Source organism: Chelonus insularis, unplaced genomic scaffold (genome assembly GCF_013357705.1).
Source record: "Chelonus insularis isolate UGA/USDA-ARS -01 unplaced genomic scaffold, ASM1335770v1 scaffold_714_pilon, whole genome shotgun sequence".
In the NCBI taxonomy this organism is placed as follows: domain Eukaryota; kingdom Metazoa; phylum Arthropoda; class Insecta; order Hymenoptera; family Braconidae; genus Chelonus; species Chelonus insularis.
The window spans coordinates 521,260-536,927 of record NW_023276795.1 but is presented as its reverse complement, the minus strand read 5'-3'; the positions used below and the strand labels follow the sequence as shown (position 1 = coordinate 536,927).

Below are 15,668 nucleotides of genomic sequence, written 5' to 3'. Positions count from 1 at the left end.
AATAAAGATGCAATAAAAGGACACTTTCTTGTTATTCTTTTTTTTTTCAATGCACCTCCATTGAAAAATAAAAAAAAATTAATTTTCTCCAAGTTCATGCTCAGCAATTTTCAAAAGAAAATCCATCAATCAATATTTATAAATTATATTATTTTAATTTAAAAAATAATCACTTAATATGATAAAAAAATTTTCATATTCATCTACTAAAGTATTGAAAAAATTGAATGGATTTTTGTAGTAATGAATAGTTAGAGAATCCTTGCTAACAGATGCTGTAGCTGAACAATAACTTAAGCTTCACGTTGATTCCATTTAGATTCAGTAACAATGTAACATTGGTTTCGAGTAAAGTAATTTCTGTGAATAATACCATAGTGTAGACAGATGTTTTATTATAAATGCCACTACGTTATTATGTTGGTGCGTTAATGTCAAGTTATCCAACAACGAACATCAAATAGAGTTATTGAATTCGTGTCACCATCAGTCGTGATACATCTCAATCATCGGCTTACAAATTAACGTTAATGATTAACGATTTGTCAACTATTATTTCTAATTGGAATACCTCACAATCAGCCATCTCTTTGTGTTTACAGGTAGCTTGGCTCCAAGTCAATACCCAAACGATACTCACAATTGCAGTTCATGTGATCACGAAGAACCACAGGATTGTTGTATCACATAGTGATCATAGGATATGGTATTTACACATACGAGACGTTCGTGAAAGCGATCAAGGAGATTATATGTGTCAGATAAATACAGATCCAATGATCAGTCAAGTAGGCCACCTTAAAGTTGTTGGTATGTATGATTTAATATCATTTTTACTTCATAAAAAAATTGATTGCTATCTTTTATCAATATGTTGGATGAAAAAAGGGGTTTTTTTATACTGAGCAGAATTAAAATATAATTATCTTGACATTTATTTTGCTACTATACAATTAAAAAGCAATGGAACTATGATGGATCGATGATGCTGCTGAAATTTGCACAAAAAAGTTTAATGTATAAAATGAAAAGTAAATGAGTGATGACTGGATATCAAATAAATTAACAATCAAAGTGTCAAAGTGTCTGTTATATGAACTTTTGTTAGAATACATAAAAAAGTAATTGATAAAAATGTAAACGAGCTGTCATATTTCAATGAATGTACAATAAAGAGGTTATTCAAACAATTAACCCAGGGAAAGGTAATAAACTAGTTGGAAACATTTGGAAATAAATTCAAACATAGATTTACTATAATCAACAGTTATATTATTGATATTTAAATTAATATGAAAATATTGTTCATTGCTATTCAGTAATTTAATTCTCAAAAATCAATACACTTAATTGTTCATTCAAATCTGAAATTTTTTACATTATGATTTATTTCATGCCATTCAGTAGCTTAAGAAAAAACTATAAATCAATCATGAGTATCAGGATTTTCAAATGAAAATAAGTATAAATGTTCAGAGTAAAAAAGAAGTTAAATTTTTCTCTAGCCAAAGGTACATCGAACTTAAATCTGGGGTAAATTGAATTCAAGCTACAAAGGTATAAACCTTTTTTCTCTTTTTTTCTTCTCAAGGACAGAAATGAAATATCTAATATGGTTTTTTATGTATGTATTCCGGCAGTATGACACCAAGTTTTTTAGAAATAATATTAAATATCCGGTTGATGTAAAATCATATCTCTAAAACTACAAATAATTTAACAAAATAAAATAATAAAACAACAAAAAAGTTGAAATTACAATTCATTACTCATAAAGTTAATTGAATTTGTTATCTTAATGCTCAGCAAGAATGAAGAATTACAAGGATATATCATACTTTTCCATCTTATTCTATTTGATAAACTACTCGTAGCAATATAATAAATAAAACTGACTTTCCTTTAATTACCATCACTAATTGGATCACCACACATGTGTTAACACTTTATTAATTAATAAACAGTTATTAAATAACAGTTAAATTAAAAACTACGACTTTTTATATTACCCTCATTAAAGTAAATGTACGAACGCAATTTAAGCTGCAAGTATTTATGTACATTACAGTTCCTCCTGATATCCTCGATTATCCAACAAGCACGGACATGGTGGTAAGAGAAAATAGCAACGTGACATTACGTTGTGCTGCAAAGGGATCACCAGAGCCGAACATCACTTGGAAACGTGAATCCGGCGAACTTATCCCATTTGGCACGAACGGTGAAGGTAAAGAAAATATCTCCTTTTTTTATTCTTCAATTTCTTCTTTTAATTTGGCGAAACTTTTCGATGAGTTTAGTCGGTGAGTAATAATCTACGGAATATGAAAATTGGTTTTAGCATGAATGTAACTTAGTTGAGGCTGTAATTAAAATAATACATTATCACTAGAAACTTGAAGATAGCCAAGAGAAGTGCGATTTCTGCAGGAAGTTCGCTTAGCAAACAGTGTACAAATTTACGCGAATTGTGCGGTGAATATTGGACTGTCTCATACTGTAAATCGATTTAGTATAAGTCCTTTCATTACAACCATTCAATTTTCAAGCTTTCCTCAAACTTTGTTGTGCAGTTGGGCCTATCTAGATTACCTTTTGCTTCATAGAACATACAACTACTACGACTTGTTGCTTAAGAGCTACTCTAAAGTCATCGAACCGACGAGCAATAGTTAGTCTTGTTTTATATCAAACAAAAGACACTCTTCCCTAAAGAGACTATGATGATACTCTAACCCCTAGTTCTGTTGTCATGCTATCAGTTGGTCTATTCAGTCACTCAATGTTAATCCCCATGAGACTGTGCGTATTCCATAGCATTGCACAGAGAAAAGCCAATTCAGTGTTTATACGCGACTGTATTACGACCGATGGAGAAAGCAATTAAAATATCATCATTCAATATATTGGAGAAAAAAAAATCAACAAACCTATTGGGTTGAAAGTTATTATTAATTTTAATTAAAAAGTGTTTATCCACTAGTATTTTATTATTTTAGATCAATTTTCACTAAACAAAAAAAAAAAACGAGAAATTCGATCACAGCAGAGAGGATATCTTTCAATTCGGATGAAAATATGAGAAATTTCAATGAAATACGTGAAACTGCACTAAAGAATGGTTTTTTTTTGTTCCTTTTTTATTGCACTGTTGAAAGATTTTTCTATTACGTATAAGTCATATTTTCTGTGATTTAAAAGTTTTATGAAAGCCTCAAGAAAATCAATTATTTAATTTTTTTCTCCTCCACATGTAATATTGTATCATTTTTTATGACGTTATTTTTAAAATCGTTATTTTTATCGAGCTCTCCACATGAATAAAAAGATCTCCATGCAGCTTTTCTGTTCTTCAAACTATACTCATAAAACACATGTATGAGTTCTCGACTGAACATCTTGTATCTAGTAACGTATAACAATACAGCAGTATAATAGCAAAGTTGTTAAACTCTAGAGAATTGAAATTTGTTCTATTTTAATAAATAGTTTTCTGCAAACGACAAACAAGTATACTGGAATATGTCTCCGAACAACCCCATGGGAGAAATACCCTCTAACAAGAGAGAATGAGGTCTGTTTGTGGTTATTTGGGAAACCGTATACATCGTTACTAGCCAGACACAGGACACTGCATGATTAACGTGTTTTGCGACTCAGAAAATGCACGTGTTGTGACGACAAATTTAGAAGAAAATCCCATGAGATGAAAATAATTATTCATTATACATTTAATTAAAAATAAACAGTCGACTATTTTGTTGTAAACTTGAAGAAACTAAGAGAAATAAATAAAAAAATTTTCATTGATCACTACAGTGATAGACAGTTTGATTAAAGAGAAATTTTTTTGTGTTAAAAAGGTGACAACAAAGCGATTTAATCAACAACAGGATAAGAGCTCTGTTGGAAACCTTCATTGTAGTTAAACACGCTATAGAGCTCAACTCAATTATCACGCTGGGGGTAAACTGCTTGAGATCAGGTAGCATTAGATGCCTCATGATTCATCAAAGTGATTACATGCTCACGCAATATGTGACCGGAAGGTCCGTGACTGCTGCTCGAACCCTCCAATGTCTTTCACAATAAAGTTCACACTTTCTTCATACATTCCTAAAAGTTTTTTCATATCCTGCTAGATAAATGTCCTTTTTTTTCCTCCAACAAACTTTCTTGCACTTGATTTAGTACATTATTACAATTATTGTGAACTCTGGGCTACGAAAACCTGAATTGAATAGTTTTTGCTTCAAATTCCCACCAAGTGGTTGGAAATTAAATGCTTCTGTATAATCAATGGTACAAAAAATCCCTCTATGCTTCTTCTTAGTTGATTTCGGTAATGATTTATTTATATACACACCAAAGTAAATTCCTACACGAGAGTGTTGATTTAATTTTAATTATTTCATTAAGGAAGTGAATAAGATTGATTGGGAACAGTGTTGAGTGAAAAAATTGAATCATTTCAAATGTAATATTAGGTGTCATCAAAGATTATCATTCTTTTACAATTAATATTAAATATTCCACTGAAAATATATATATATTATATTTTATCACTATAAATTTTATGTTCTGATGATGTACAAGTACACTCCTTCTGACACGTTCATAGACGATGATGTCCACTGCAATTTATGTTTACGTAGAGTTTCAGAAAATCGATAGGAAAATTTAAAAGATTTTGAAGTGCATTTTATTATAATGGGATGCAAATTTTTTTTAATTTATTGAAATTAGAAAATATGTACATAGATAATGCAATCATTAACTATAAGTACACTAGCTTACTGTCGCAGTTTGTATTAATTACTATCTTAGGAGCATCAGGAAATTGTGTGATGTTAATTAAACTGTCACTACAAATTTCTCTCTGACAGAAATTTAATGATAAATTCATGACCATTATTTACAAATTCAAAAAGTCTTGCTAATTAAAAATATGTAATTAAACCTGTTATTTAATATTTTTCAAATTAAAGCCACATTGAAGAATTAATTTATTCCAATGCATATAAACATGTATTGAAAATAAAATTATTTCTACATTGAATTAATTATAGTTCAATGGAAAAGATTATTAATTATTTTTATTTAAATTTTTGAGAGATTAAATATTTATTAACATAATGAAAATTCAAAATATAACAGCATAATGTATTATTTATATTAAACATTTTATAACAAATTTTATTTGATAATATGGAAATGATTTTTTACAGTATCGAGTATTAATGGATCATCTCTGACCATAATAAAAGTGAACCGTCTGCACATGGGAGCGTATTTGTGTATAGCATCGAACGGAGTACCACCGACTGTCAGCAAGAGGATAATGCTCATCGTTCATTGTGAGTATGGCATGTATTGACGTTCTGTTTTAACCCATCAGTTTATCATTCCGAAAAAAAAACAAACTCTAATTGTCAGTTTTGGCCACTAGTGGTGAGTAAGTTGGAATAAAAAAGCCAGTTACGAATGTTTGAAAATTCACAGCGATTGAAGGAGTGTAAAGAAACGTATAACGACTCTCTTGAGACATTGACGACAAAACCCATTCCACTATTTGTATTTATAGATCAATTTCTTACTCTTTTTCCCTCTCATGCCAAATGCTGTCAACCTTTTTATCTGCTCATTCGTCTCGACGTCCCTTGGGTATTTGTCTTGGATTTCCGGTCGATATAAAACAGAAGTAAAATTATTGTTCAACCACCTTGGTCTAATCTATTTCAATTTTTCAGTTCCACCGATGATAATGGTTCAAAATCAACTGGTGGAAGCATACATAGGACAAGATAAGACATTAGACTGTTACTCTGAAGCATTCCCAAAAGCAATTAATTACTGGACAACAATAGGAAACGAAACTATTTCTAATGGTAAATATGTCCTTTAATTTCCTCATTAATTTGCATTCAGTATTGATTTTATCCAAATATCTAGATGTTCTAACTTGTCTGATGTACTATTTAGCAGAGGGCTTTAATCAACATGAGCGTTTCTATATGTAGATATTTTCATGGTTAATTAAACGTAATCTAAACGCAATGCTTGATACAATAGAGATTAAGGATTAACAGATCAATGTTCTGCTGATCCAGCTGACTTCCAATAATATTTTGTCATTGAAATGTTACTTGATGCACCTGAGTAAAACTAAATAGACTTGAAAGTGATTCAAAACACACCAAAAATAAAGAAAAATCCCAATACAGCTAATCTGAACTTAAGAATATTTTCAGTACCCAAAACAGTGTCTTCTGGGCCTGAAAAATAATTTGCGTTTAAATCCGACCTCTTTTGGGTGTGTCTAAAAATTAATCATTTTTATTTGGGTGATTTTTATTGATCTCGATAGTAAATATTTTTAAGAAAATTCCAATAACATATTCGATGTCTCTAGACAGTTTGAATATATGATACCAATATTTTACTAGGATGTAAAAAATTATTTTGCTGGGAAAATAAGAAAAATAATGTTAGCTAAATAGCCTGATTAAAAATAAAGAACTTTCACATTGAGTAAATTGGGTTACAAGAATATCACAAGTAAGAAATTGATGAAAATCGCTAGTAATGTAATTAATACTTAATCTCTATTAAATATGCATTTCTTCCTTCCAGCTGTCGATGTTTATTTTTCTTTTAAATTATCGTAATTTATAATGATTAAAAAAAAATGAAAAAAAAGGTATTCCACTGAGTTACGTATTTATGCCTTATCAAAGTACGAATGTAGAAATAATCCAGTGCGAAACGTTAATTTCATTTTGATGATGAAAAAACTCGACTTGCTGTGACGCCTGTCGGGCGCATGTGCCCGGTGCCTAGAATCGTGGTCTCTTTTCTGAGGTCTGAGTATAACTGAACAACACAAGAATTACGGGTCAAGTTTTTGTTCCTCAAAACTCATACTCTTTTTCAAAGAAAATTCATCGTAGATATGGATTATATCCAGTGAGTCCAACATGTACTACAATACGATTAAATAATTCTTTTATTAAGACTAAAAAGACTTGTTTTAACGAAAGAAATAAAATTGGTGTATGAAGCATTCTTCTGGAAATAATGATATCTTTTATAAATATATTTCTAAATAAAAAAGTGACAAAGTATCACATTAACTCGAGCCTGGAGATAAGTAAAGGGATCATTTTTTCAGCAAGAATACAATTGTTCTTCATTTTTTTTTTTTTCTATTTATTAAAATTTCTTACTATCCATATTTTTCATTTACACTTATGAGGTTAAATTATGATAATCATTTTTTTTTTTCACCTAATAATGATAAAAAAAATTAATTATAATGCCTTGTAATCTCAGTATTTGTACAATTAATTTTTAAATTAAATTAGTTTGAATTAATCAAGTGAAAGAATGAGAATAATAAACCGAGCTCTATAATTTTTTATTGTTTAACTTTGAAAATTTAGTATTCAATTTCCCAAGTTAGTAAAATAATTAATTTTTTCCTTACAAAATTGTACTGTATAGAGTTGAGTTAATGCATTATCTCTTTGTGAAGAAAATTACGCATAATATGTTTTACACTGGTGAAGAAAATAGCTACGAAACCGTTACATACAATACATGTTCGTGATGATTTCTATTCAGAAATTTTCACTATTTAATGGAGAAAGTTGCAAACAAACTCTATAAAAGAATGTAATTTTAGTATTTGGCCATAAAAGAAATTGTTTTACTCAAACTTTTTAACACACTGGAGATCGGTGTGTTGTTACAAGAACGTTCTCAATAACCACCAACATTTAATTATAGTACATGGACGATGTGTTGTTATGCTATCGGGTAAATACCTGAGACGTTGTCAACCCTCTAAGCTACAGTATTATACATAAACAAATACCCTGATGTTTAGATGGTTGAAAGATAAATATTATATGGATACTATAAAAGATAAGGATCTCTGTGCAATATCACTGCGATGATATAAAAGTCTTTTTAAACTCGGGATGATTTAAAATCGAAACCAGATTGGCTCTAGAAAATTACCCTGGCAGAAATTTTGTCGAGGGACTGTCCAGGGCTTTGGAATTGCCTTCATTTCAATTGGTAAAAGAGGAATGTATTTAATTATTAACTTCAACAAATTTTTTTGGCAATTCACCACATTTGAATAATTATTTTGCAAAACATTTTCTGATTTAACAATAAATTAATCTAAATAGCAGTCATTCACATGCATAAAATTTGAACTATATTTTAATTATAAATTTATTAATTTAATTAAATAAATTATTTTCGAATTTTCTTATGGTTGTAATAATGTTTTGGTATTCATTATATTTACATTGCTATTATATTTCAAGAATTTAATGAGTACTGTATGAATTAAATTAACAAACTGAAGAGAAATGATGATAATTTTTATTTTATTAGTTGTTTTAATATCACTCTGTTTTGGAAAAATATTGTTCAATAGGCATTTGTTAAGTTATGTTATTACGTATCATAACCATGTTAAATTATTTTTCATGGGCTGTCTAGACAGTGCCTTTATAGAATCAAGGGGGAACTGAGTGAATTTCTACTGGGGAAACGATACTCCATTTGCGTCAAACTTTTTTAAATCAGTGTTTAGTTTATTCCGAGAGCTATGAAAATATTTATTTATCGTAGTTATTTAATTTTAACAAATCAACACAATCATATATGGACTTTTAATCGAATATACATGCATTAATAATTCAAGAGCATAATTGTAAAATCGACATCGAAAGCAGCAACATACTAATAATTCTCGAGTTTGTGAAATAAAATAATAAACACCCAATCTCAGTGAATTTTTCTGAAATAAATTGAAAAAGTATTGAAATTAAAAAATGAATAAGTACATCAGATGATAACGAAGTTGTAAGTTGCAACCAAAACTTACTTGAAAAGATACGTATAATTTCTTTCGAAGACTTTTCGAAGAGCAGTCGCATTTTCGTAGAATGTAGTCAACCTGATGCGACGACAGCGACCATGCTTAGATCGTAGTTCAACGTTGTTAAACTTTTTCATCTCCTTTTCAAACTCTAAGCCGATGAAAGTTTTTCTTCCGCCCGCCAGAATTCAACCGCCACTCCATAAATGCATTTTTCCGTGAAAACTCTTTCACCTTCTCTTCTCGAACGAACATGTTTTTTTTCGGTCTCTTATTCACCACCCACTGAATTATCATCTGAATTATGTGGCTAAAACTTTTCTATTATTTCTCCACATGAAAATCAATTACTTACAGTTGAATGAAAATAATAGCCAACAGTAAAAGAATATATTTAATTGAAATTTAAAAAATATTAAATCTATACATATTGAAAATTGTAGCCACAAGGTTTTGAATTATTTACTATCATTTTAATATTTGTAATAAAGTTTCTAACGTTACTTTATTTTTCAATTAATAAATACATACAAAAATATTTTTATTTATTTATTTTATTTATATAAATATCATAGATGCATATATAAATATTTATTAGAAAAATTTTTTATTAAATAAACGACAGTTAAATTATTCAAAAACAAGCTTCCAGGTTTACAAAACCTCACAATGGTTAAAATATGCATTTTTACGTTTTTGCTTCACCTATGTGGGTTAGAATGTCGATAAAGTTTACTAGCAAACCTTTTTTTAAATCGTCCAGTGTTATTTTCTACAGCTTTTTTTATGTATTAAATATTCCATTATTTTTCTACAAGAGATTTTAGCTCTTGGGTAATGCTCATCGTAGCTTAAAATGTTTTTCTATTGTTATGTTCTGGAATGAAGAGCCCTTGAATGCCTTCAAGTCAACAGTTTATTTCCTATTATTAATTTTTAAGAGGATTTTGTTACTATTTTCTCAAAAATTTATCTCTAATAAAAACATTGTTGTCCGTTTATTTCAATGAAAATAAAAAATTCTTTATAAAAAATACATTATCGATTCTAAAGATCTTTAAAAACTTTTTTCATAATACTTAAAATTTATTCAATAATATTCATGTATTAAATAAAGCTTCTATTTTGAATTGCAATTTTTGCAAATCATTACATACGTTAGCTAAATCAATATTACCTTATTTGTCGAGTATAAGTTTTCAATATTTTCCCTCTTTTATTTTAAAGTTAAGATTAAAATTTTTATTCAAATCCCAATACTTGTCTATTCTAACATGAAAAGAAAAAAAAAAAATAAGAATGAAAATATTTCCTATTTCTTCTTATACTAATAATTTTTTTATAATGAAAAGTAAATACCACCTATTATACATCAAAATTGTTGTAAAAAATAAATTCTGTTGAAGATTATCAGTAGAACTTGCCTTAAAAAAAAAGTTCAAAAATAAACTACTCTATTTCTCTAGAAAGCTTCAACGCGACCAAATCTTTATTCTGGAATATTTGTCAAATGATAACATTATTACACGCTTAAGAATTTCGTGCACGTTTCGATTTCAAAATCTATTGAGTCTCTTACAAGGTAAAATTTTCTCCTCAAATCTAAATCGATTCGATACATGATATAACATACACTGTGCATTCAAACATGATTCAAGAGAGAGAGAGAATTTTTTTTTTTGCTTTTCCCATTTTTGTATTTTACGTTTGATAAAATCTACTCAATTTTATGGTGTAATATTATTGGACATATAGCTTATACTAAAAAATTTTATTCATCGTCTTTTTGAAGCTTAAATGTAGCCATTTTTCAAGAAAATACCTCAATCCTTAGTAAAAATGAATATTCTAAAACAATTCTATTGTTCTTTGGTTATAATAAAAGTGGATTAACGCAATATTTTTCTTTGAATATTTCCAGGTGAGAAATACGAATTTTCATCCTCAGATAATCTGCATATGGATGAATACAAAGTTCACATGAAGCTAACAATAAAAAAAATTAATCAATCAGACTATGGAACATATAAATGTGTCTCAAAAAATTCACTTGGCTCAACTGACGGAATCATCCAACTATACAGTAAGTATTTTATATCAAATTTATTCTTTTATTCATTTGTAATCATATCTCTTTAACCTCTAAACATTCCAGTAATTTATATTTATTCTTTCCAAGTAAATAAACTTTTTGCGCAGTTTCTTTATCGTCCAGTTGGAAAGTATCCAATAATCCGTTTTAAAATCTCATTCGCTCAGGTGAAATTACCCAATGGGTTATTTTCGGATTTCAAAGACCTTTATATCTTTACTCTAGGTAAGGCGATCGCTTTTTGTGCTCCAGGCTGCTTTTCTCAAATGGAGTCTTCACTTAGAGACGATGTGGATGTAACTTCCTATGTGAATCAGTCGAAAACCTATCAAAAGTTTCAACTAGTATATATATATATGTGAGGAAAGAGAGTAGTAGTAAAAGTTGTGGTTGATCCTCAACTATCATTTCAGTAGGAAGTGGGTTTGCACTTCAGCCATATTCCCAAGCACTCAATGTCTATACTAATCAAATTAGGACGATAGAATATCTGCTTTTAATTTAATAGCTATACTGTCTGTATAGCTTCGTTTTCCATCTTAATAAGCGTCTAAATCATTAATTGTCATTGAAGGAAATACACAAATAATGTATTCAATTCCCAATCACTGTCCTAAGGGTGGAATTTTTTCAGAAACTTTTTTGGAATAATATCATATAATTATTTTTACAATCATTTTCAATTGTTGTGCTGTCAAAAGCATTGGTCGCAGAAATATTAAATTACAAATAATAAAGAAATTAATAGAAATAAATATCGATTTTATTTTAACCGTTATTCAATGAAAAATGTGAAACAAGAGATGCTGCTACCTGGTAGCAATAACCAAAAGTGTCCTTTAAGTGACATTTTAGCTCAAACAATTCAATTACAAAGATGTATTCAATTGTTGTTATAAAAATGAATTATGATAAAATTAGTGAAATTAAAAGGAGTACAGTTTGAAATAAAAATGATTACTTTAAATTAAAATGTCAAAAGAGAGTTTTAAATATTTATTGTTAATCTATTTGAGAGAAAGTGAAATCTTGCGTTTAATAATTAATTTTATGTTACTTAAATTATAATTTTTAATTGTATTATTACCTTGATGCAACTGATAATTCAAAATATTTAAGTGAAATATATTGATACAATTGTTGCAACATAACATGACAAATTTAAATAATTAAAATGATCAAACAAGTGTAACAAAATAATTTGAAAACAGTTTCGTATTTTGTGACCAGAATAAATGCTCTGAATAATTCATAATGCTAGTTAACAGTTTGAGAGTCTCATGTATAAATTTAGGAGTATGCATGAAATGAATGTAATTAATCAATTAATTAAAAAATAAATGTTAATAGAATTTTGTAATATTTGGATTTGGTCCAATAAAAGGTTGTCTGACATTTTTCAATTTCCGTATGAGTGCACTCACATTGCATGAAAGTGGAAATCATTAGGAAAGTTTACGGCGTCGTTGTTCAAAATTAATTCTGCACCAAATTTAATAAAGTTTATAGTACTTTTAGCTAATTCTGAGATAGCAACAGCTGGTTCGTCTGTAACACCTCAAGGCGAGTGACGTATTCTTCACTCTTGTCTCCAGCTATCGTAATTGTAAAGACTTTACTGTATTAAATCACTTCTAATTAAACTTGTAATTTGGTACGAATTTTATCAAATCTTGTTCACACAGTGATTCCTTTGTTGTAATTCTTTATCGTTGGTTATTTAAAATACGATTCGTTAAACTGTCAACATTTTGTCTTAAGAAAAATCGTCGATAAGATTTGGGCAAGAAAATGCACAAGGATTTAAGTTTTTTCTTTCACGTTCGTTTGTCAAAGCGATTTCTAAAGAATGTGAGTTACTAAAGTAAAAAAAACTTTTGTTGTCAGAATCAACGGTTGAAAAATGCATCCAATGCGAAATCAGACGATGCTGAGTTTTCGTCAATGACGATAAGGAAAGCTCTACCATTTCCCGAGTGAACATAAGGGATGAGAAGAAAGATAAATCGTCTTTGGGTGAAGTTGAAAGACGTGATCGAGGAGTATCCAAGAGTTCGAGTTTAACGCAGATGGGCATCCCGATAGTTGACTTTAAGATAGAAAAAATAAAAGCATAAAAAAAAACTTTAAATGTTTCTACCATCCTTGATGAGTTGTACTTTAAAACCAAACGATAAATTTTCATTAAAGTGTTTTTTTTTCTCTCTCTCTACCACTTTCAATTACTTTAGAGCAATACTTAATACATATTACATTTCTTCTATCGAAAGTTGTCTATGGTTGAACGCTTTGGAAATTCATTTTCAAATAGAACTTGTTAGATGAACAGTTTCTGTGAATAGTTAAGGTTTTGGAGAAAGCGACACTGTTTCTCACTTCGAATTCAGCAACAAATAGATGAGTAGCAAGTTTCACGATCTATATCAAAGTCCTTGTCGACGTTAGCCAAGTTTTAGAGAGTTTACTTTAGTAAACTCCTCTCTCCGTATACAAAAGTATGTGACACAGATGAAATTTACCTATCAACCATTATAACCACTAAACTCATTGAATTAGCATCCTAAATGTTGGTTGTCATAATGAAATGACCAGATTATTCTATTTTACAGGAGTTGATCCGCCTACAACACAACCGAAACCAACAACTACTACACCAATGCCAGTTGTCGTCAAAGGTAAATAATGGTTATTTTTTAAATGTAAACAATAGTCTGCTAATTAATTAACTAATTGATTCACAAAATTATTAGTTCCAGTAGAGAAGAAACCCAAGAATCGACAGAAAACATCTCCAACAGTGGAATCGAATTTTAATGAGATAATTGATGCTTCAAAGTCGACTGAGAGTGAAAAAAGTATCTATTTAATTGTCTTATTATTTTCTAATTGAATTGCTTCTGTTATTTATTTTTTAACAATAGCAGAGTAGTGCTAGTAGTAATTGTTTATATCATCAATATTGATGTTAAAAAAAAACTACTCAAAACAACAATAAAAATTTACTTTTAATAAAAAACAATTTTATTAGAGAGTTGAATTAATCATATAACTCTTTGTAACTATTTACAAAGGAATATTTATTTCACTTGTATGTATAAACAATTACTTAACTTATAATTTGTTCAACTTTAATGCACGAATAAACTGATGTGTTGTGTACATATTGGAGCTACGTAACAACTTAAAAATTAAATTACCTTCTGTCTGTGAAACGCGACTTATGAGTTACAGAGAATTTCATTGAAATCAAGAGATTACAGACTTTAGTTTACTGGACAAAATCTAAATTTACACTACACATTATAAGCTGTCTCCAAACTCCATCTACTCACATGTAGTCTAACAACTTTGGCATTTTGATGAAGTTTGCACAACACTAAATTGATTATTTAAAACGATCCTAAATCTGCTTTCATTTGCATTTGTATTGCATGACTTTGTAAATAGCATGAATTCATATCAACTAATCAAGGAAAGTATCTTTGATTTTGGTTGGAAATTATAATTAATAATTTTTATATTTATTTCAGGAGCACAATTGCGTGAAAGACCAAAGAGTGAGACAAAAAGTGGAAGAAATCGTAATGAGGAAAGAATAAAAACAGATAAAACAGCACAATCAATGTCGTCAAAAAGTGGTGCTACTGTATCATCTTCTAGGTCGAATTTCATTTTTGTTATTATTTTATTCAGGTTTTATTTATAATTGAGATGGTTTGCAATCTGTGATCATGATATTTATTATTTAACAATATTATATTTTTGAATATTGTACTTGTTTGAATGTTTATTTATGAATAGGGGAAGAAAAATTTATTTATTTGTTATTGTTGCTTATGGTTGAAAGTGATTATCAATAATATAGAAATTATGTTCGATTATCTTACAGAAAGTATTGCTTGACTGCTCGTACAAAATAATTTCGTTCCCCAAAGGTGCCCTGAATGTTCCCCTAGTGAGACTATGGGGAACGTTTAGGGAACAGAATTTTTTTCTTGCAAATTTTTATATAATGGAATAATGATATATTGGCGAAGAACTGTAAAATATGAAAATGTGTATAATTTCTATACTAATGATGCTACGGGGGTGATTGAGGGCTCAAATGAAAGATCTCGACGAAAGGAAAAAAGTCAATATAGTTCAAATTATTTTTGGACCATAATTAATGCTAAAATTAAAGCAAGTTCCCGTTTTACCCCCTTTTAGGAGTGAAAAAATTAATTTTTTATATTTTTGACCTGATTCCGCATTTCTACTCATTGAGACGAAGAGAATGAGTGGTCAAACTTGAAAATCGGACAACTTTGATTTTTCGACCCCAAAAAATGGCAAGTGGTACTCTCAAAATTGCCAAAATAGTTGGCAACTTCCCAAAAAAATGTGATTTTTTTAAATATTTTACCGTTTTTAAGGTCGAAATAAATTTTTTAAACGCTTTTCATGGATATGTATCATTAGCTTAGATTCTAAAGTTTCTAAAACGTCCGTAAAAACGGTTATTGGACCGTCCGTTCATGAGTTATAGGGGTTTAAAGTCAAGGGGATGATTATTCCAAATTTGTATCTAGTGTTACCCGTTTTTAAGGGTGTTACAGTGAATTTTTCCGGGCTGTGCCCCGATTCCGCATTTCTACGCATCAAGACGAAGAGAATGAGCCCTCAATCTTAAAAATC

At 29.2% G+C, this 15,668-nt stretch overlaps 1 protein-coding gene across 2 annotated transcripts in view; it reads left to right on the top strand.

The window, feature by feature from the left end:
• The window catches only part of LOC118073889 (neurotrimin-like), a 76,670-nt gene extending 61,727 nt beyond the window's left edge, over window positions 1–14,943 (top strand). For both annotated transcript variants that reach the window (XM_035094678.1, XM_035094677.1), the window contains exons 3-10: window positions 603–810; window positions 2,069–2,227; window positions 5,229–5,357; window positions 5,751–5,888; window positions 10,821–10,982; window positions 13,601–13,666; window positions 13,742–13,846; window positions 14,522–14,943. In XM_035094678.1, coding sequence (XP_034950569.1) covers window positions 603–810; window positions 2,069–2,227; window positions 5,229–5,357; window positions 5,751–5,888; window positions 10,821–10,982; window positions 13,601–13,666; window positions 13,742–13,846; window positions 14,522–14,697 — 1,143 coding nt within the window. In that variant the 3' untranslated portion in view covers window positions 14,698–14,943. The remainder of the gene's footprint in view (window positions 1–602; window positions 811–2,068; window positions 2,228–5,228; window positions 5,358–5,750; window positions 5,889–10,820; window positions 10,983–13,600; window positions 13,667–13,741; window positions 13,847–14,521) is intronic.
• Window positions 14,944–15,668: the final 725 nt, after the last annotated feature.